Source organism: Lytechinus variegatus, chromosome 7 (assembly GCF_018143015.1).
Source record: "Lytechinus variegatus isolate NC3 chromosome 7, Lvar_3.0, whole genome shotgun sequence".
Lineage (NCBI taxonomy): Eukaryota > Metazoa > Echinodermata > Echinoidea > Temnopleuroida > Toxopneustidae > Lytechinus > Lytechinus variegatus.
The window spans coordinates 34,913,049-34,935,643 of record NC_054746.1 but is presented as its reverse complement, the minus strand read 5'-3'; the positions used below and the strand labels follow the sequence as shown (position 1 = coordinate 34,935,643).

At 34.8% G+C, this 22,595-nt stretch overlaps 1 protein-coding gene across 1 annotated transcript; it reads left to right on the top strand.

Annotated features, from left to right (window-relative positions):
• Positions 1–358: 358 nt before the first annotated feature.
• LOC121419109 (scavenger receptor class B member 1-like) lies at positions 359–22,278 on the top strand. The gene is made up of 12 exons (XM_041613424.1): positions 359–555; positions 6,074–6,231; positions 6,582–6,723; positions 7,057–7,287; positions 7,849–7,990; positions 11,466–11,535; positions 14,771–14,952; positions 17,605–17,723; positions 18,155–18,228; positions 19,617–19,668; positions 21,040–21,228; positions 21,844–22,278. The coding sequence occupies exons 1-12, from the start codon at positions 421–423 to the stop codon at positions 21,964–21,966; spliced, it is 1,617 nt and encodes a 538-aa protein (XP_041469358.1). The 5' UTR covers positions 359–420; the 3' UTR covers positions 21,967–22,278.
• Positions 22,279–22,595: the final 317 nt, after the last annotated feature.

Below are 22,595 nucleotides of genomic sequence, written 5' to 3'. Positions count from 1 at the left end.
TTGCGTTAAACACAGAGGGTGCTTTTGGGGAGGGTGAGGGTGCTTGAGTGGGTGTGCATATAAACCGAGAAATACATAGAGGATCAAATTTTCGGGGCTGTGAGTGCAGAGCGAATTAATGCAACCGCCCTCCCACAAAGTAGAACTCATTTGTAATAAAAACACAAAACAAAGATAGTTATGTGTATTTATACAATGATAGTGACGTTATTTTGGCGGTCTACTTTTGATAATGGATCAGTCCATTCTTATAGGGGATTAGCGTCATAATAAATGTGTTATCTCCAACTGATAGACCTTACTTATAAACAAATTCAACATTTTGAAAATTCAGGAGTCTTCGCATAAAACGGAGAATCTCGAAACAGAAAAATTAGAGTATCGTTGGAACTCGTTAAGGTTTGATCTTAGCAATCCAAGATGGCTGTGACTACATTCTCTCTTAAGAGGAAGATTCTCTATGGAATCCTCATGGCTCTGTCTATTGGTCTCATTGTGTCAGGCTGTATCATGCCGGTTTTAATGGATTCAATGTACAAGAAAGTCATCGATTCGGTAAGCTTAACATTAACCATTTTTATGGATTTTTTTTACATTTTGTCATACACACGGGATGAATAATCACTTCACAGAATTTACAGACCAAGGAAAAAGGTGCAACTTTTCATATTAAATGGTGCAAATAATATAATACTGCACAGTAAAAAGGCTGTGTACACTGTTTAATATTAACCTTTTCTATAGCACATTTTTCGCATCATCTCTGTTCAACAAAGGAGATGAAAATTAATAATTGTTATAAGCAAGTATTTACATTTTTAACCCACCATACTTAATTGATTGAAGATAAAATATCGAAATTAACTTTATTGTTTAAGATTTTAAATGCTTGTTCAAACTGTTAAAACACTACTGTTAAGTTCAAATCATAAATGAAAAAAAAAGCGTTATTACGTATTATATCAAAGTGATCAGAAATATTTTGTACATTATTGTCGTATCACGATTTTTATCTTACACGTTTTTTTTTTCGTGTTTACTCAAAGCAAGACCTGAACAATGTGTATTATCATAATCATGCTGTTAACGATGTATGTGTGTTGTAAATAAAGAAGATGTATGCGAGATTGTGCAAAGAAGAACAAGACTTTTCAATTATTGTCATGCTATTACAATAATACTGTAAGATAAACAAGATCGTCCATTGTATAAGCAGACTTGTGTTTGAGACTTTTGAAAGTTGCGAAGTTGCATCCTCTCAATTTTCGAGTTGATAGTGATATCTACCTCAAAGGATCCAAAATGGTGTACATTTTCTAGTCTTGCTGCTATTGCATCCTTTTGCACGCTTCTATTTCTGTGTGATAGAAAATATTGTTACATTTTCAGAAACGCTGTCAAAACTATGGTTCTCAATATGAACGAGATTCCTTTTTTTTGGGGGGGGGGTGATATCTTAAATGCTCTAAAGTCTCCCCTATCAAAGACAATTTTTGTAAGTGGTGAAATGGCTTGCGCCAAAATGCAAGGAATAGACACAATAAAGTCGTTTAAATTGAGGAGGCCGACCCAATTTTAAGCATTTTGCTCTTTGCTTTATTGGTTTGTGATTGTACTTGATTGATGTGTCGCTTAATTCCGCACAATACTATCAATTTTTGATTGGTTTTATGCTAGATTGAGGATAAGCAGTAATAATACTGTGTAACTACTCGATTTTTAAGTCAGAGTTTGCAGATAATACATTTTATTTAATGAAATAGGTAAAAGTGTTCCATGAGGGTAAGTATGTGTCCAACCAACATTTGGCATTTCTTTTGGGCGGTCTCACCTGCATAGCAGAGTGAGACTTTCCGACGGCGGTAGTGGCGGTGTCAACATCAAATCTTAACCAAAATGACAGCATAGCTTAATTATAAAGTATATACGCCTAGTTCATGAAACTTGAACATAACGTTAATCAAGAGAATATTACTAAACATTCTGCCTGAGTTTCAAGTCACATGACTAAGGTCAAAGGTCATTTAGGGTCAATGAACCTTGACCAAGTTGGGGGTATTTGTTGAATTACCATCATAACTTTAAAAGTGTATAGATCTGATTCATACAACTGAGACATGAGAGTAATCAAGTATCACTAAACATTCTGTGTGATTTTCAGGTCACATGACTAAGTAAAAAGGTCACTTAAGGTCATTGAACTTTGGCCATGTTAAAGGTAATTACTAAATTGCTTTCATATATAACTTTCAAAGTTTGGGATATAGTTTATGAAATGTGGACGTAGGGGTAATCAAGTATCACTGACAAGTCTTAAATCACATGATCGAAGTCAAATATCATCTGCGGTCAATGAACGTAGTTTGTATCATTATGAATGGTGTTTTTTGTGAATAATAATTTTGTAGAAGTTTTCAAAGTCACCACTGCTGCATATGGAATCGTGTAATGCAGGTGATACTGCCAGAGGCACGCAACTTGTTATTTATCCAGTTTGCTGAAAATTTTGCCCAATTGTACGTAATTGCTGCTTATTTTTTAACCATACTGGGAAATATTCTTCCTGCAGTGGGTAAAATATTGCCCAAAATTGGTTGGTAACATTTTACCCTCGTGTTGGTAAACCAACATTTTTTTCATAGTGCATGAAATGAACATGCCGGTCATTCAGTTGGACAGAAAAGTACCAAACTTAATTGTTATTCACGTAAATATCTCTCCAATAAGCAAAAACAACTTCAAAATGATTATTTCTTAATTCCTCTCTGCCTTTCAAATGTAAAGTCGATGTGAATACAAGATCAAGACCTTAAAAATCATGCTAACGATTTAATAAAAAAATATTTCTGTTGTTTCTATGCTTTGTCACATTTCTCAAGCGAGATGATGGGAAATTACACGTCAAGATTCCCCAAAATAATTAGCAACAAGCAAATTAAATATTAAAATAATCATTATTGTTTGACACATATTTACAGTTATAGTAATGAATGACGGAAAAAAAATTGTCCCATACAGATAGTTTGCTATAAAACAGAAAGACTGTAATTTCCTTTTCTAAGTATGCAGAAATATGATAGGCCTAGCAGTCCTCAAAACTGCAGGCACATTTCTTTTTAAGGAGAAATGTCTAACAGGATATAGGATGCCATTAATTGCAATAATTGTATACAAATTAGCATGACAACGAAATTTCCAGTGTTAAATACTGTCGTTATACCCGCTAAAATACGGGGTTCGTTATTCGAATTTACTCGGTCGTCGTTAGCTTCTTTGCATGTTTCTTTATTATGATTTAAATCAAAATGAAGCCTATAGGATACGGTGACTATTGCTTGAATTTTCCGAAAACGTATAGTTTTGTCTATGCAATACTTCATAGACAATGTAAACAATAATTTTATTGTAGATTGTGATGTTATAAGTAATTCAGGGAGAGTGAACAAATATTCTAAGTTTGATCCGACCCAACGGAATAATTATATTGAAATACGTATTCTAAATCGGCATTCAACTTTTATGCAAGGCTGACACTTGCACGACTTTTTGGACACGATTTTGTCGTGGCAAGTCGTGTCATTTTGGGGGTACGAACTGGGAGGCTCCCGCACTATTCCCGACTTGTACACGCATTGTTCACGGCGAGTTCACGAATGCGTGCTCATCAGAGTCCACATTAGTCTACAAATGTAGACCAACATCTGCAGTGTGTGTACCTTAGCTGATTCAACGAGTCTGTATAGCAGACTAGGTCTACATTGATCCAAATCAGCATTTTTCTGAGGTGGACTTGACCTTAAAAGGACAAGTCCACCCCAACAAAAAGGTTGATTCGAATAGAAAGAGAAAAATCCAACAAGCATAACACTGAAAATTTCATCAAAATCGGATGTAAAATAAGAGAGTCATGACATTTCAAAGTTTCGCTTAATTTAAATTATGTGCACATCCTGGCTGGTATGCAATGAGGAGACTATGACGTCATCCACTCACTATATATTTTGTATTTTATTATATGAAATACAAAATAATTTTATTTTCTTGTCATTGTCATGTGAAATGAAGTTTCATTTCCCCCTGAACACGTGGAATTCCATTATTTTAACATTTTGTGCTTCAGGCAAGGAGGTCATAATCGTCAAATTCGTAAAAATTGAAATATTCTATAATTCAAACAATAAAAAACAAAAGAAATAGCGAATGAGTGACATCATTGACTCTCATTTGGATGTAACTGGCTCGTTCATATAACTATTTTGTTAAAAATAAGCGAAACTTTGAAATGTCATAACTTTCTTATTTTACATTCGATTTTGATAAAATTTTCAGCACTATATGCTAGTTTGATTTTTCAGTATTTATTCAAGTCAGCATTTTCCCATTTTCCTGGGGTGGTCTTGAACTTTAAGAAACTGTCCTTATGATATTAATAAGCAAGAACTCACAATATTTATGTATAAGTACAAGCAGAGGTTGCTACCCATGTAGTTTTCACATCTTTTTTCAATACAGTAATCAAGTTCATAACCATAATGCCTGTTCTTCCAATAAATTTCATTTATGGTCTATCAGGTCTAGTCACGAAGCTGGGTTATGTAGGTCCCAAACAATGGAATGAGATTCCCCAAATAATAACTAATTCACAATTTTTATTTCCCGTTAGAAAACAGTATACAAATTTTCTAGGAAATGATTAATTCTCACAGTTGATATCAATGCATACTAGTACTGCATAGACCCCTCAACTCGTGTTCTTTGTAATGTGTTGTTGTTTTTTCTCCTTTTTCCTGCACTAATTATTATAATGATATGAGATTTTGTTTTGTATTAATGTTGTGTTTTTACTATGTTTTGGTGATCCAGCCTCACAGGTTTCTTATTACCTTCATGGGAAGCCACGCAATTTATTTTTATTATCTAATCGCATTATTTGATGTTTCCTTGTATTTTTATCCTATTTGTGAAATAAAGATTGAATTGAATGAGTTTGATATGATGAAAAGTGTTTGATAATACCATAATACCAAGGAGCTTCCATCCTCCTTGATAATACCATAGAGCTATCCACTACCATGCATACACAATAAATGTATTGTTTTGGGCCATGGAGCCATACACGCAGCTGCTCAGTGGAATGTCATATGTAAACGCTGTCTGATGGCCTGAGCCAGGGTATTATATAATAACCCTGCTCATGGCTCTGTGGTTAAAGTAGGGGATTATCTATACTCCTCAGGGGTCCTAAAATTTGGTTGATAGGCAGATAAAGTTATCCAATGAAAGCTCTCTGAAATTTTGGAAGGGTGGGACTTATTTTGACCGTGGGAACAAGATTTCCAAAGAAGAAGCAGACTCTGAAATGGCTCGCTACGCTCGTCCTTTCAGGCTGGTTTGCTTCGCAAACCAGTAGCAGATCCCACCTCATGAGCCATTCAGAGTCTGCATAGCAGACTAAGTCCACATTGACACGAACTGGCACGACGAGTTCTCGCATAGTTTGCACATAGTTTACACACTAGCTCCCTGCATTGGCATGACGAGTTTGCGCAATTCAGACGGTGTCGTGCCGACTTGGGCACGCCATATAAAAAGCGGGCTTCCTCGACCCCTGGCATTGACTGTGGAAGAGACAACATGTTGAATGTCAGAGTCACAATCATTGCAGGGAAGAGAAGATGTCTATACCTGGCCGTTGATCTAGCCATTGATGAAAAGCAGCAGAAAAGATTAGAAGAGGCAGAAGAACAAGAAAAGGCAACCCCACCTCGGAAGAAATCCACAAAGGCACCTGTGGGTCAGGGAATGAATGACCAGAAGGCACGCGATTGGACAGTATAACTGTGTAACAGTCTACTGACCTATTCCAAGAGATGCAAAGAAATAAAGAAAAGAGATAAAGAAACCCTAAAACGAAAAAAACACTGTAGAATTTTTTTTTCACCCCAAATTATGCCCCAGAACCCTTCGACGGGTGGATATCACAACACTGAAATCAAAATCAATACATGTCATAAAATGTTAATTTTTATGAGATTGATCACGAGTTTTATAAAAAAATCTCTTTTTTTATCAGATGATGATCCTAGATGAAAGTTCAGTTGTGTTTGAAGAATGGGCGCATCCAACATTACCAACGTTTTTATCCTATTACATCGTGGATATTCAAAATCCAGAAGAATTCAAGAATGGAGCAAAGCCTATCATCAAAGATAAGGGACCATACGTCTATAAGTAAATATTTTATGGATTTTGATGTAAGGGTGTTATATTATGACATTTATGTCTGCTTTTAAGATGTTTTTCTTGCCATATTATTACTATGCTCAAATTGTGACATTATCTTCTTGCTTTAAAAGCAAGACCACTCGAAGAAACCATGACTGGTTATATCCGCTAATTAATAGTCAACAATGATTTCAAGTATGGTGTTGAGAACTAGTGTTGGTGACCCCAATTTTTCTTTTTATTTTTTCTATATTTTTTTTTAGATTTAATTAGTTATTTATTCATTCATTTGTTTATTTACTTATTTTTATTTATATATTCCTTTCTTTTTCTTGTATTATTCATTATCTCCATAGGATGTTTGTAGATCGGAAAAACCTGACATTTCACGACAATGGGACGTTGACCTTCATGCCGCAGTATATATATTTCTTTGATACTGAGAGATCGGTCGGCCCAGAAACTGATCGTGTTATCACCCCAAATCTAATGTTGCTGGTAAGAGAGAAATGATAATACAAATAATCATGTCATATTAACATCAAATATAAACATATATATATATATATATATATATATATATATATATATATATATATATATATATATATATATATATATATATATATATATATATATAATTTGTGAAATAATGATGAACATATGTTTCCAAAGAACTCTTATCTTTTCGTAGCTCTTTTACCTGAATCTTACCTTACGATTTGACATGATAACGCAAATTTATTAACTAGATTGATATTATCATTGTTGTCGTTGTTGTTATCATTATCATTACTTCTGTATCATTATGATTTTCATTGTCATCATCAGGCTTCTGTGTTTGCTGGTCGTAATGATTCAAACGAGACTAAGAGTGATATGAATACTTTTCTCAATCTGATTGGAGAAGAGGTGACCCTAAATCTAACTATCGGGGAGCTGATGTGGGGCTACAGAAGACTGGGATGGGGTCCTTTGAAGCGTTATGTATCGACTGGCGAGTTTTTGGTCCATGAAAACGAGGAACGAGAGGAGTGGATGAGACCCGGGTTTCTGTCGCCGGTAAATGAAAATCACTAATTTAAAATGTCGAATTAACATATGTGGTCGTTTCTCAGAATGTATCATAGAGATTTGTAATTAATTTTGTAACTTGTATCTCGAAACGCTCACGGTGTTTCAGAATATCTTGCTACAAGCTAACAAACATAGTTTAAGCCCTCAACAATTATACAAGGACTCGAGAAAGTCCATTGCACTTTGTTTCATTCTGGATGAAGGTGATTTTCAAACCTTTTCTTTACTGAACATAATCATATGGTACTCCACACTAAATAATTTTATTTATGAAAAAAAACTTCTCAACTCAAAACTTGATTGTTATCTTGTGATCGACACCAATTCACGTGAGATATTATACGGGATGGAAAATTTAAAGAGCATATTACATACATTCCAAGAAATTACAATTTTGGATAGGATGGGTGAAAAAAGGCAAGACATAGGAGATATGAATGCAGGAAAGTGAGAAAACTAAAAGCCATCAACCCATACCTAATTATTATCAAACAAAACTTGAATACGTAAAATAAGATAACACAAGGTGAATTCTTCTTTGTACAGTTCAACGCAACTCTGCTCTACCAGTACAATGTTTTTGACGGCGATGCCGAACAGAAACTTGTCAATACGATCGATAATTACTGGGGTAAACCAACGATAGATTGGTGGTGGTCAGAAGAGGCCAATGCAATCAGGGGAACAGGTACGTATTCGGTTTTTGTTTTCATCTTCTTAAAATTTTCTTTGTGCGTTAGGAATAAAAATTTTATTTATCAATATCTTGTACCAGCATGGACGAACATTGCCTATCGGTGTTTTTTTTTTTTTCGTTTCTGACCCTGAAAATGATTCCCTCCCACCAGTGGCGTACCTAGGATTTTCCACAGGGGGGGGGGCAAATTCGTCCCCAAAAAAATTTGACAAGCAAAAAAAAGTTCAAAGGAGCGGGCCAGGGATCAGTTGTGACTCGTGGGGGGGGCAGGGATACGTCCCTTGCATGGGTTGTGACTCGTCAGGGGGGCAGTCTGCCCCCTCTGCCCCCCCCCCGTAGGTACACTAGTGCCTCCCACTCAACTCTTCAGAATCAGACCTCTTCCAGAAACGATGATGACCACGAAGAGTGTCCCATTTTCAGTAATATCCACTACTACTACTCCTACTTCAAATTTTGATAATAGTACTAGCATTTCTACTGCTGAACACTTGCATTTCCTGTTTTTCAATAATAGGGTATATAGGTAATAGATCACTCTATAGATCCTATTGTCATACTGATTTACTCTGGTTCATTACTGAGGTCAATTGTTTGCAATAATAATAATAATTATAATAATGGGTTTTTAGAGGCGCTAAAAACAAAAGTACCATAGCGCGTACAAAAAGTAGGAAACATTTAATGTTTGCAATGATTACTATACAATATTCAAGATAAAAAGGAAAATATTAATTATTGAGGAAAAAGGTATGTCTTAAGGGATGATTTGAAGCCAAGAATACTGGAAACATTTCTTATTGAAAGAGGAATAGCATTCCAAGTCTTGGCAGCTGCTACAGCGAACCGTTTTTCGGCAGAGGAGAGTTTTGACAAGGGAATGCAAAGTCTGCATGTGCAATGCACTTGGACAGTACTTACGGTATCCTGTTTTTTTTTAATTGTTATTCTATAATCACTTTATTAAAAAAAGGATGATGTAAGTGCAAAATTGTTATTCATAATTTGACTCCAGTTAATAACTCAGATAAGTAATGTTTGCACACTTCGAAGTAATAATTCCACTTAAGAAAAAGGGATCCTCTTATCTGATAAAACAATATTTGGAAATATTCTTTAATTATATTTCATAATTTCTTATTTGATAATTAGACAGTGATGTAAGTGCAAATTTTGCTTTTATACAACTTAGAATTTTGCTTAGTTAAGAAATGTGTTGACCTACCCTACATAAGGATGGAAGCTAATTGCTTTTTTGGTCAAATTAATTCAAACTAACCATAATAGTGTTTGAAAACATTTTCTTTAGAACATTACTTTGAAAAGATTAATGGAACTGAAATCAAAGTTTATCAAGCAGACATGGCAGATATCAGCATATAGGGATCGAATTATCGAGATGTCAGATCGATGGATTGATGTTTCATTGTATATGGGGTGTTGAATGCGTGCGTGTGTGAATGTGCGTGTAGTAATCGTCCATAACGTGTAGTCAACTCATTTTCCTTTTATATATATTCAGGACACATGCAATGTGTGTGTCAAATATGTGTGTGGGTGTCTCGTGTGTGTGGGTAGGTGTGTGAGTGAATGTCTCCTCTGATTTGTACTTTAAAGATGGGAGGATGTGAAAGTGATGTTAAAGTGTGTGTGTGATATGGGTGTTGATAATAATGTGCGTGTGGGTGTGAGATCTACTACTACTACCACTTCTACTACAACAACTACTACTACTACGTATTCTACTACTTATACGCTACTTCTATTAGTACTAGGTCTTCTTATACTACTACTACTACTACTACTACTACTACTACTACTACTGTTACTACTACTACTACTACTGCTGCTGCTGCTGCTACTACTACTACTACTACTACTGCTGCTGCTGCTGCTGCTACTACTACTACTACTACTACTACTACTCTACTATTACTACTACTACTACTACGTTATCTACTATGCTACTTTTGCTAGTACTAGACCTAATTATACATCTACTACTACGTTATCTACTACTCATATGCTACTTCTGCTAGTACTACACCTAATTATACTACTACTACCAGTTCTAGACCTTATTATACTACTACTACTACTACTTCTAATACTACTACTTCGTCTTCTACTACTCTATGCTGCTTCTGCCAGTACTAGACCTAATTCTACTACTATTACTACTACTACTACTACTACTACTACTACTACTACTTTTACTACTACTATTATTACTACAAACTTTGATAATAGTACTAGCATATATACTGCTGAACACTTGCATTTCCTGTTTTTTCAGTAATAGGGTATATTCGTAATATATCAATCTATAGAGCCTATCGTCCTGATATACTCTAGTTCAATACTGAGGCATTATTGTTTGCAATGCACTTGGACAGTATTGACGGTCTCATGTTATCTTTTTTTTTATCTTACCCAATATCCTTCTGAAAAATTGTACGTTGTTATTCTATAATGAATTTATTAAAAAGAGGGTGATGTAAGTGCAAAATTTGCATTTAAAATATAACTATATTTGACTCCGGTTAATAACTCAGATCAGTAATGTTTGCACACTTCGAAGTAATAATTCCACTTAAGTACAAGGGATCCTCTTATCTGATAAAACAACCTTTGGAAATTTTATTTAATGATGTCTCATAATTTCTTAATTGATAATCAGACAGTGATGTAAGTGCAAATTTTGCTCTTATAAAACCTACAATTTTGTTTAGCTAAGAAATGTGTAGACCTACCCTACATTAAGATGGAGTTTAATTCAAGGTCAAATTAACTCAAATTAACCATACGTAGTGTGTTTAAAAACATTTTCTTTAAAAATTTTGCTTTGAAAAGATTAATTGAACTGAAACTAAATTATATCAAGCAGATATCAGCATAGGGATCGAATTATCGAGATGTCAGGTCGATGGATTGATGTTTCGTTGTATGTGTGCGTGTGTGAATGTGCGTCTAGTGAGCGTCCTTAACGTGTAGTCAACTCATTATCCTTAGGTATATTTAGGAACACATGAAATCTGTGTGTTAAATATGTATGTGGGTGTCTCGTGTGTGTGGGTGGGTGTGTGAGTGAGTGAATGTCTCCTAGGATTTGTACTTTAAAGATGGGAGGATGTGAAAGCCGGGTGTGTAGGGTGTGCGTGTGTGTGCGTATGGATGTTGATAAGGAGGGGTGCGTGTGGGTGTGTGATAGATGTGAGATTGTGGTTAAGTGGGTGTGTGTGTTGCATGTGAGCTAATGTACTCCTTTTAAAACAAAAAAGTACGTATGCATGTACATAAAGATTGAAGATGTGTGGGGTATGTGCGTGTGTATGGATATGCTTTACGATTTCTATTTCCTATGATCATACCCAGCTCTATGTTAAAACTGTCATTCTCCGTCATATACAGGCCTACTTTTTATTAGAAAATTATTTTATATATATATATTTTTTGAATTGATTAGATGGGACCATGTTTCATCCTTATGTGAAGAGAACCGAAGAACTTACCATGTTTAATCCTGAATATTGTAGGTAAGTAAGTTGTCTCCTGAAATTACTCTCCGAAAAAACATAATTGTTAAAGGGGACGTTCGCCCTCTTGAAAAGTCGATTGTAGAAATATCAGAAAAATTGTAAACACATTATGTTGAAGTTTTGAGGAAAATCCATTAAAGATAAAGTCATGATAATTTTTAAATTTTGATTTGTGACGCCATATACGAGCAACTACCCCATTATGTTATGTCATATAAAATGCGTAAATATAAATTTCTAATGGTCATGATGACTAAAACTTTTCTTCTTTCACGAGTGGGAGTGAAATAATTTGTCTCATGAGATACAATAAAACCCACTTTTCTTCTTTTTTTTAGAAAGTAATTGATTGTTGTAATTCACGATTCATGGGAAGCCGCTCGGTTGTATTTACTACTTAAATTGAAGAAGGGTTTGTGTGTCTGATTTACTTTCCTTATATCTCGGGAAGATTTTATTTGGTTACGCACCCTATTATATGTTTTTTTATTTCTTTCATCTATGATAGAAATAAATAGATAAATAATAATTGTGAATTCAAACATTTTATTTTGTTTCAGGTAAATGTTTTTTTTTCATGGAATCTCTTAAATCTATCAATAGCATGTCTTCAATGTGATCAATATAATTAATATTATTAGATTTAATGAATGTATGTCTTAATAAAATAACAACTACAGTTTGGTTGCCGCATTATTTTTGTCATCATGCAGTTTATGTTGTGTGTTTTACAACAGTTTATTTACTTTTACTCGCAGTAGGGCTGTGAAAATGGGACTGTAATTAGTGGCGTAGCTAGGATTTTTTTCCCGGGGGGGCACTGGGGGGTCCTTGCTTTTTCAGGGGGGCACCGGCCATTTTTCCGGTGTGTATGTGTCCACAAGGGCGGATCCGACTTTCGCCAATAGGGGACGGGGCCCGAAATTATATCTTTACCTATATCAGTCACTTGTTAGTTTTATTCTTATAAAACAACATAAACATAAAATAATCTCATAAGCCTTATAAAAAGTGCAAGCGCGAAGCGCGAGCGATTTTTTTTACTTTAATGTATTTTTTCCTGAAATTTAATTTTCTGGGCAGTGTTATGTGTGATCCTGAACACGATTCGTATGTACCCCCAAGCGCGAACAGAAATGTTTATCAACTGTTCTAGCATTATCGAAAGACCTGTTAAGGACTGCTTACAGTTACCAACGAAGACGGTATATATTTCAATAATGCGAGCGCAAAGCGCGAGCAAATTTTTTGACATTCCGACCTTAAAAAAATGGTCATTCTAAGCACTTTTTGTATTAATCAATGTTATAGGTATGTAACTAAACAATTGATGCGAGCGCGAAGCGCGAGAGGAAGAAAATTTAGATTTTAGACCTAAAAGCGGGACACTCTATTCATATTTTGTAAGTCATAAATATGATATATAATGATACCCAATTGACTATTTTTGTTTTGTTTTGTAATAGTATTTATTAATCATTCAGTTCAATACAAATCATCGTACAAATACTCATGGTATTAACATAATCATATACAATGGATAAATTCAATAACAAAAATTAACCATTTATAACCAATATAAATTCACAAAATCATACAATAGTTATGTAAAAAAATTTATTACTCAACATTGATTAAACTGAATGAAATTTACAATAAAAAAAGAAAAGGGTCCGAGTGCACCCCCCCACACACAGACACACACAGAAGATACATAAAACAATTAGACAGTACAAAAAATACAAAAACAAAGAAAAGCAGAAGGAAGGAAAATAAAGAGAGAAAAAAATAGAGAAAAAAAAGAAAGGAAAGAAGTAACAAGCAAAGTAATAAAAAGAGGACAGTCTACAGTGACAGACAGACCAGCCAACCCCGCACGTGTGGAAACCGGGCAAAACCATCCCTCTCTCATCCTTCTTAATATAGTCAATTGGGTATCATTAATAATGCGATCGTGAAGCGTGAGCAGACAATTATTGATATTCTGATGTAAAACTGGATAATTTAAGTACATTTTAAATAAAGAACATGCACGCTATCGCGCATGTTAAATATTTAGACCTAAAATCTGGGCATTCTGAATACATTTGTTTAATGGAACATTATGGAATACACGTAGACAATATGAACTTGGCAAACCAAACAATGTGACCACGCAGCGTGAGCTTAAAATGCTGATATGTAGACCATAAAACGGACATTTTACAGAGCACTTAAATTTGTAAATGAAAAAAAATAAATAATGAAAGCTCGATGTCCGAGCCAAAATATGTTTTGCATATTGCCTTCAAAACTTGCTCCACATCAGCCTATTGAGCAAGATATGAATCCTATCGAACAGGCAATTATGGCGCGAAGCGCCAGCAAAAATTTTATATAGTAATGAAAAGATGAAAACATGAAAAGATTTTTTTTTGAATTGCAAGTCTTCCCCTCACATTATTTCATTCAGTCGTCTTCCTCCTCTTATTTTCCTCTTCTTTTTTCTTCTGTCTTTCTTCTTCTTTTCCTTTTTCTTTCTCCTTTTTTTCTTTTCTTTTTTTTTGCTCTACCAATTTTATCTGGGGGGGCACGCCAAATCTCAGGGGGGCACGTGCCCCCGTAGCTACGCCACTGACTGCAATTTGCTTGACAAAAAGGAATGCCTTGAAACATCGATGGCAGCAATCTGGTCTAGTCACCATAAAACTCCCATCTGTTCATTTCCGCTCAAATGACTACATGCAATCTACTAAAGATGTAGAAGTAGGCCCTATGTCATTTTGAAATATGCACGGTTTAAGTTTAGCAAAGCAATTGCTGTGCAGTAATAGTGTATGTTGACACAATCGATGCGTTTTACCAACCCACTCTAAACACCTTTTTTTAATACGATGTACAGCCAATAGGCCTATTTACGTTTAATGGTGAATCATTCGTATACACTCACAGGTGTATTGCGCCTAATATATGCATTCATGTTTTGAAACATTATTATTGATAGAAGGTTGCCAAACATAAGCCTACATTTTGAACAAAAACCGAAAACCTGAAAGCAAGCAGACCTTTTCCCTCCAAAGCAACATTCCGGGTTTCCATGAATAAACAATGAATAGCTTGCAGGTCCAGTCACCCGGGTCCTGGGATACAGACGGCATCCATTCAGTTTGACGACAATCATGCCGTGTAGTGTATATAGGCCTACCAATCTGAGTTGTAGTGTTTATAGTGTTGATTGAATTCATAAATGCAGGTCTCTGGATTACGTTTACGAGAAGGACGTCCACTTCAGAGGTATTCCGTTGATGAGGTTCAAACTTGCCCCACACACGTGGTCTAATGGCACTGTTTATCCACCCAACGCGGGCTACTGCTCGGGTAATCCTGAATTGTGTGGCGTATCGGGATACATGAGGCAAGATCCATGTCGTGAAGGTACAAAACAGTTTTAGAATTACAGGTCGATGGAGCGATGCCTCGAGGGGGGGGGCAAAGGGGCGACTGCTCCCTATGATTCTTTAATTAATGAATTTGTCAATAATAATATAGGGTATTTATATTGCGCACATATCCACCTTGTTAATAATATATAATATATATGATTTGTATGGCGCCAAATCCATAAGAATATCAAATGCTCTAGGCGCACTAGTGCAAAGTAGAGGTGAAAAAGAAGGAAAAGTATTTAGATTAAAAGTGCTGAAGACAAATAGAAGGGATAAATATCAATTGTAGGCCAAAGTGAACATATAGGTTTTAAGATTAGATTTAAACATTTCAACAGAGCTACTATCTTTAATGGGCCGAGGAAGAGAATTCCATGCGGATGGCCCAGCATAGGCAAATGTACGTTCCCCCCACTTTGTTTTGATTTTAGGGATAACCATCAAACCAGAGTCTTGAGAACGAAGAGATCTAGAAGGGGCATATTGGTGTATCAAGGAGATGTTATAGAGAGGAGCGGATCCATGTGTACAGTGAAAGAGTAATAAAAGAATCTTAAAAATAACGCGTTGTTCAACAGGTAGCCAGTGTAGCGATTTCAGAACGGGTGTGATGTGGCTGTGCTTATTGGTGAGGGTCACTATACGCGCAGCAGCATTCTGTAATTTTTGAAGTTTTGCAAGAGCATTTTGAGGTAAACCAAACATTAGAGCATTTCCGAAATCTAGTCGAGATGATATTAGAGCATGGGTGATTTTTTCTGTGGCATTGCGGGTGAGGTATTTACGGATGAAGCCTAGGTTGCGTAACTGATAGCGAACTGATTGAGAGATACGTTGAATCTGTGTGGACATTGTCATTTGGGAATCAAGAAAAATACCTAGATTACGACAGGCAGTAGATAAGGACACTACATGCCCGGCGAGCGTGACTGAATTGATCGAAATCTTTTCTAATTGAGGTTTGGATCCATACATGATAAATTGTTAGGTGCTCAAAGCGCTCCTATATTACCCGGCTAAGCTAGGCGTTCAGTATTGTTCACTAATTTAAATCCATAGGGGATGGTCGCATCCTGCTCCCAAGATAGACCATGGAGAAACGATGAAAAATAAGACGAACCCCCCCCCCCCCCAAAAAAAAAAAAAGACAAATATTATTTCAATTTCTTTTGTGTGTCATTCTTAATCATTTATTTTGTTTTTATTATAAGAAATACTAGTAAATGAACGCGTCCCTGCTACCTCTTTTTAATATATCTCCCTTCACCGTATCTGTCCCCCGGGCCCTCTTTCTTTCTTTCATTCCTTTCTTCCTCTCTCTCCCCCTCTCTCGGTCTTTTCTTTCTTTCTTTCTTTCTTTAACCCTTTCTATTTCTTTCTTTCTTCCCTTATCTTTCTTTCTTTTTTTGTTTCTTTCTTTCCTTCCTTCCTTAATTTTTTTTCTCCTCTTTCATTCTTTCTTTCTTCTCCTGAGTCTTTCTTAACTTTCTTTCTTTTTATTCCTGCCTTCCTTCCCGGCCTTCCTTTCTTCTTTTTCTTTTTTTTTTCTTTTTGATATAGCTTAATATGTTTCATTTTTTTTCTTTCTTTCAATTCTTTCTTTCTAGCTATGCTCCTTAATTTTGAGGCTATTAATTCTAGCTCATTCTTTATTTCAATTCTTCATTTAATTCCTTTTATATCGATGCTTCCTTTCATTTTCTGTCATAATTCTTTCTTTCACTTCCCTATATACTGATATAGCATGCAAATCTATGTACATTGGACCACGCATGTTGATCTGTAAATTGTGCATGCAGATACAAGCTGAAAATGAAAAGAGATTACATTTCTCTTTATTTCTATCATTGTACAGGTCTATATTTTATCAGTTGATATGATTAAAGTCAAACACTGAATTTCTTGCCAAATTGACATTGTAAAGGCACGTAGGAGTGAGAAAAGATTTATCCTGGCAAGTTTGCGATTTTGCCCTCTAGCCTGTCTTGTGAAAGGGGCTTGTCAGTAGCGTGGAGACGAAGTTGTTTCTGTCACGGACGTCCCGCGCCGGCGTGCATGTGGTGGTCAATGCAATTTTGTGTGTGCGTGTGTGTGTTGGTTGGAGGATATGTGTCTCTAATAAGAATTATATATACACACAACCAAATTTCAAACTCAAAGATATATGATAGAGAATATGAAATCTAAAGGGAGAATAAGAAATATAGTACATTGAATCTGAATTTAGACAGTAAAAGTATAATGTGCAATAGCTCAAAATTATTAGTAGTATTGGACAGAAAGAGGACATGCAAGTTTAAAACCATGCATTTTATACAACAAATTTGTTTGTTGTATATCGGTTGTTGATTGATTGATTGATTGATTTGCACTCTAATTGCTTATAGATGGATTAAAAATATTTAGTATCTATAAAGTATTTATGACCATATATGTGCAGTTTCCAATTTGTATGCGAAAAATTAATTGTCTAGAATATACAAAGAATTGAAGTTTTTTTAAGCAGGGGACAAGCAACGGGTAACAGTCGGTTTATCAAAATGGAGACATGTTTCTCTTCATAGGCCATGATCTTTTTTGTCTTTATTGATATATCTCTGAAATTTGCATAGATACATAATTTTCATATTCAATATTGCAGGTAGTCCATCAAGTATCTCGAATCCACATTTCTATGAGGGGGACCCTTCACTAATTAATGCCGTAGAGGGCTTGAATCCAATCAAAGAACTTCATGAACACATTATGGACATTGAACCAGTGAGTAGTAAAAATTAGAATCTTTACTCTACATCAGATAGGCCTGTTTACCAAACTATTGTATTCAAATTTTCTGCATGGTTTTGAATAAATTCTTGTCGGTGACAACATAAAATCTTGCCAGAAGTGTGTCAGATAGGCCTATAGCAAAAATTAATGTATTAAAACGGTATTCCAACATTATAGAATCGTTTATCATTACCCACATTTTGAGAGTACCTTATTACTCGGTTGCCAAGAAAGAAACATCCATGTATCTGAATATATCAATTAATGGGTGTACTTGTAGTACATTCTCTGCTAGTTTGCAATTGTCTAAAACATAAAAAATAAAGTTCTTTCCATATCTCATTTTTCGTTGTCATTTCAATGTTGTTTTACAGTTTTGGGCGCTGTTTCAGAATCTTATTCATTTCGTTTGTTTTGTTTAGTTAATGGGAATGCCATATGTTTTGAAAGTCAGACTGCAGATTAACATGCAATCTACACAAGATGATTTAATTGAGTGAGTATATACCATAATTTTATTTTTTACATAACATTATTATCGTATCCAATATCTGCCTAGCTTTGTTTAGTTTAACTTGTCTCAACCATTCCAACAGACAAGCTAGTATATAGTTACCTTATGTTCTGTTATGTACAATTAACCTTTCCTTTCTTCCATAAGCATAGGCAAATTTCAAAGTAAGATATGCCTGACATAGCAGGATGCGGAAATTTGATAGACCATGAGAGAATAGCACATCAAAGAACACTACATTTCTACTAGAATGCATTTGCATCTTGCCATTACAATGTATTTAGCCAACTGCTAAATATTTTTTGTAGTTTCCAGCGGATCTATCCCTTGGCCTTTTCACACGTGAATCTTGAATCATCATTGTAATGATGATTGCTTTTGAAATCTTGACTGTTATTAGCGTTCGTAATTCTAATCATGTTCTAGCTTGGTTTCACACGTGCTAAATATTCGTCATTAGCCTTATTTTTCACTGGAATCATCATTCAAATTACGATGATTTTTACCGTGTGAAAAGGCGGCCTGATCTATTTAATGACAAGCACAATTAAAAAAAAATATATGAATAATCAAGACTTCAGACTTGGGTTAAAAATTACCTTCTGACCAAGCACGGAATGGAACTACGAACTGGCTTATTCAAACGCGTATAGTGATTTTATGGTGATCGTGATAATCTGTTTCATCCATTGATGTTTGTAAATTTCTTATTTCAACATCTTATTTAGACTGATTTATCTTCCCCTCTCCATGAAGTGATCATATTTCATATAAGAAAAATTCGGAGATTGTGTGCTAGAACTTTCGTCCCTTTCATGATGTGAGCCATGTAGCTTTATACAGCAAAATGTTAAAATATACAATTTTTGTCGAGTACCCGAATATTTTTATTATGACATTTTGATTGTAGCGTGTATCCACAAATATATATATTAACTGAATATTCCAGTTACGGATAGATTTGTTGTAATCATTTGTCTTGTTATATAAGATAGAATCTGATTTGAATGCAGGATTTTATAAGGCAGAAAATTCCATGCCATGAATATTTCATAAGGCATAAACATATTTTAGTATTTTAGATTCATGACATGACTTCACCAAGACTATCATTCGTAATGACCCTGTGCATGCTCTAAAAGGTTGAGAAACAGACAGAAAATGATATAGGATACAAAAATATCGATGTCTTCTGAAAACTAAACTTTAGACATTTATGTCTTAATTACCTTCACTAAATTAATTTATTATTTCATTTTATTCATTCATTTGGTAAACTTTATGTTCAGGGTTGTCATCTTGCACCCTCCGAATACAGAATAATTCTTTATACATTTCTATATGATTATGTTTTCGTTATATTCATACAGTGCAGTGAAAAACATTCGGGAATTAACTCTACCTCTTGCATGGTTTGAGCAGGTAAGAAAAATCATTCATATAGTCAGGCAAAAATTATCTTCATGATATCAGGGTCCCAGTTAGTAATTTATTAGGTTTAACTTACATACTGACTAGGCTTAAATAATATGAATGCGACAGAAAATGTTTATCTATTCAATTGTTTATTTAATTGAATTCAATTTAGGTAGATAAATTCGCGAACATAAAAATGTTCAATAGTTCAATTCCGAGAAATATTTTGGATTTATAATACTAGCTCCCTTTATTTTCAAATGCTTTTGAATAATTCTTTAAAGTGTAGGCCGACCTTATTACGAATAAAGCCGCGTTTTCAATGAAGTAGGAAACATTGAAGGACAAGCATCTCAGTTTCTTTATCAAAGTATACGTACTACTGCCTCTGCTAATTAATGCTGTTAACTTTTTGAGGTCATATAGTTTTGAAAATAAAAAAAATCAATCTTATTCCTTTTAAGAGGAGGAAATAATTTGTACCATAATTGTTATAAAAAATATCCATATTAGCAAAATTTGAAATTAAATGGGGTTTAAGGTTAATAATATAATACTTGCCATATTACCTCGCTAAAGTTTTTTGAACAAAATCAAGTGAATTCGACACATTTTTTTAATTCATTTTTTTTTTATTTCAATCATAAAATCATAAAATATATAAATATACAAAGTAACATGAAACAATCGAGATTTAATCTAATGAATGAACTCGGAGACTAATATGAAAGTTAAAAAACTTGTAAGTCATAGTCCCCCAAAACAAGGAAAAGAAACACATAGTTGAACATGTTACAATAATACAAACACACACGCACACACACCATCGCACGCATGATACAGGGAGTTACAAGGAATGGGAAGAGACAAGCTAAGATCATAAAAGATGACAATGTAGTGCATGACATAAAATTATTAGGTAAATTGTTTCCAAATACGGCGACCGTTGTGTCTAAAAGAGTTGAGTAGGGACTGAGATGAAACCTTTGGGTAATGGTATTTTATACATGAGCGGGTATTATGGGAATGGATAGATTTATTAAGAGTAAACATTTGACAAATTATTTTAGGTGCAATACTATCATTAACATTATCATTATGGCAATTTGGAATGTATATATACCATAAATCGTAAGTTTTCGTAACGTAAAAAATAAAGGACGAGAGCGAGTTTGAAAATAAGAATTTGTAATATTCTAAAGGGCTTTTTTGTATTTTTTTTTTGTAATTTAATTTTACCCACTGCTGCCCAAGTAATGGTACAATAATATAAGTATGGTAAATTAAACAGTTATACAACATACATAATGCATTTTAAAACATTTTTGTGTAAAAATAACAATAAGAAACTAAAGGATTTTTTAAATTTTAATACAGAGCGTAGAAGCAGACGACAAGATTGTCGACGATTACAATACTGGATTCGTCATGACGGCTAATATCGGTATCGCTATGCAATGGATATCGATTTGTTCCGGGATCATATTCTCCACCCTTATCATCATTGACAGTGTCAAGCGGCGGTCTGCTATAAAAAGGGCTCATGAAATATCAGAAAAGGATGAGGTAAGATCATTTCTATTCTCTTTAAAAAATGCTAAACTAAGGTAAATTATAACCGTAAAAAGAGAAGAAATTTGAATTATTGCAAGCGTAACGAGTGAGCGGGGTCAAAAGAAATTATAATTTGAGGTAAGAATTTGATGGAACTGTGTATGATTTTAGTATAGGCTTAATTGATATTATTCCATTCTTCTCGAATACAGCAGGCGATTCGCTTACTCAATTATTGACGATCCCTCATTCCTCGATGCTTACCATAATATTGATATTTTCATGCTCCGATTCTCTATCCCATACAAAAAACCCCGAACATACGAACATGAGTAGAGCCGGGGAGTAGAGAACCAGACCGTCCCATTCCACCCCTTCCCTACCGTTCTGATAAACACTATCTTCTACACAAGGGCCGCGGAACGGTTTTCAAAGTGAGGGGCTGAGCTAAAAGTGGGGGGCTGACCATGCAAAAAATCAATGGTCATTTTAACATGTTTGTACCAGCCCCCCCCCCCCCCCCCCCCGCTTCCGCGACCCCTGCTATTTTGTATTTCGATTTCAATATTCACACAGATAATAAAAGTGCACCTTTATGTTTTCTCTTTTCTGTAATATCTGTTTCAGATAAAAGGTTCTGACGTTTATAAAGAAAATGACGACGTTGAAAATCACAAGACACCGGTCACCTCATCTCTCGAGTTAACCAAGACTGACTATACTAATCCAACATTCAGCAAATTGTCGTAACAGTGTATGAAACTTCTAACCCATAGTCACATGTCCAATGCACTGGGAGCGGTGTGGGGAGGGGGCAGGGGTGCTACCCCGAGCCATAGCTTTACAAGCAATAACAACTTGGAAAAAAATTGAAAAGAAGATGAGGTTTTGGTATGAATAGAGAGTTTCAACTTCAAAATTTATGTAACTCATTAAATTACCCCTCTCATTTTCATGGAGAAAAGGGGTTACTAGGCCACCCATTTCAATTGGATACAGCATTTTGCTACGCCTATTGAAACACTTATGACTTGTGATTTTAACCGAATATACAAATTGATTGGAAACCACCATTTATTTTTTTTGGGGGGGGGTTATCGCGGAGGGATGTAGCTACATTGAATACAGTCTTAAGATTTAAATCTAATTTCTTGTTAAAAAAAGTTTTGAACAAATGTTGGACTTGCACGGAATAACATTTGGACATCAGTACGCATGAAAGAAAAATAAAGACAAGAGGTCCATGTTGTACATAACGTAGTATTACTAAAGTGTAATATGAATGTATTCATATAAATTCAAACAGAAATGTATCATAATTTAATAGATTTATTAATGATTTGTTTAATTTCCCTTCATTTTGCCCTTTTAGGGACGCA

Bases quoted from the DNA above. Each gene is read 5' to 3' on its own strand.
- LOC121419109 (XM_041613424.1), top strand. From the start codon at position 421: ATGGCTGTGACTACATTCTCTCTTAAGAGGAAGATTCTCTATGGAATC. The intron at 556-6,073 runs GTAAGCTTAACA...TTTTTTTATCAG, and splicing joins ACAAGAAAGTCATCGATTCG to ATGATGATCCTAGATGAAAG. The intron at 21,229-21,843 runs GTAAGATCATTT...TATCTGTTTCAG, and splicing joins AAATATCAGAAAAGGATGAG to ATAAAAGGTTCTGACGTTTA.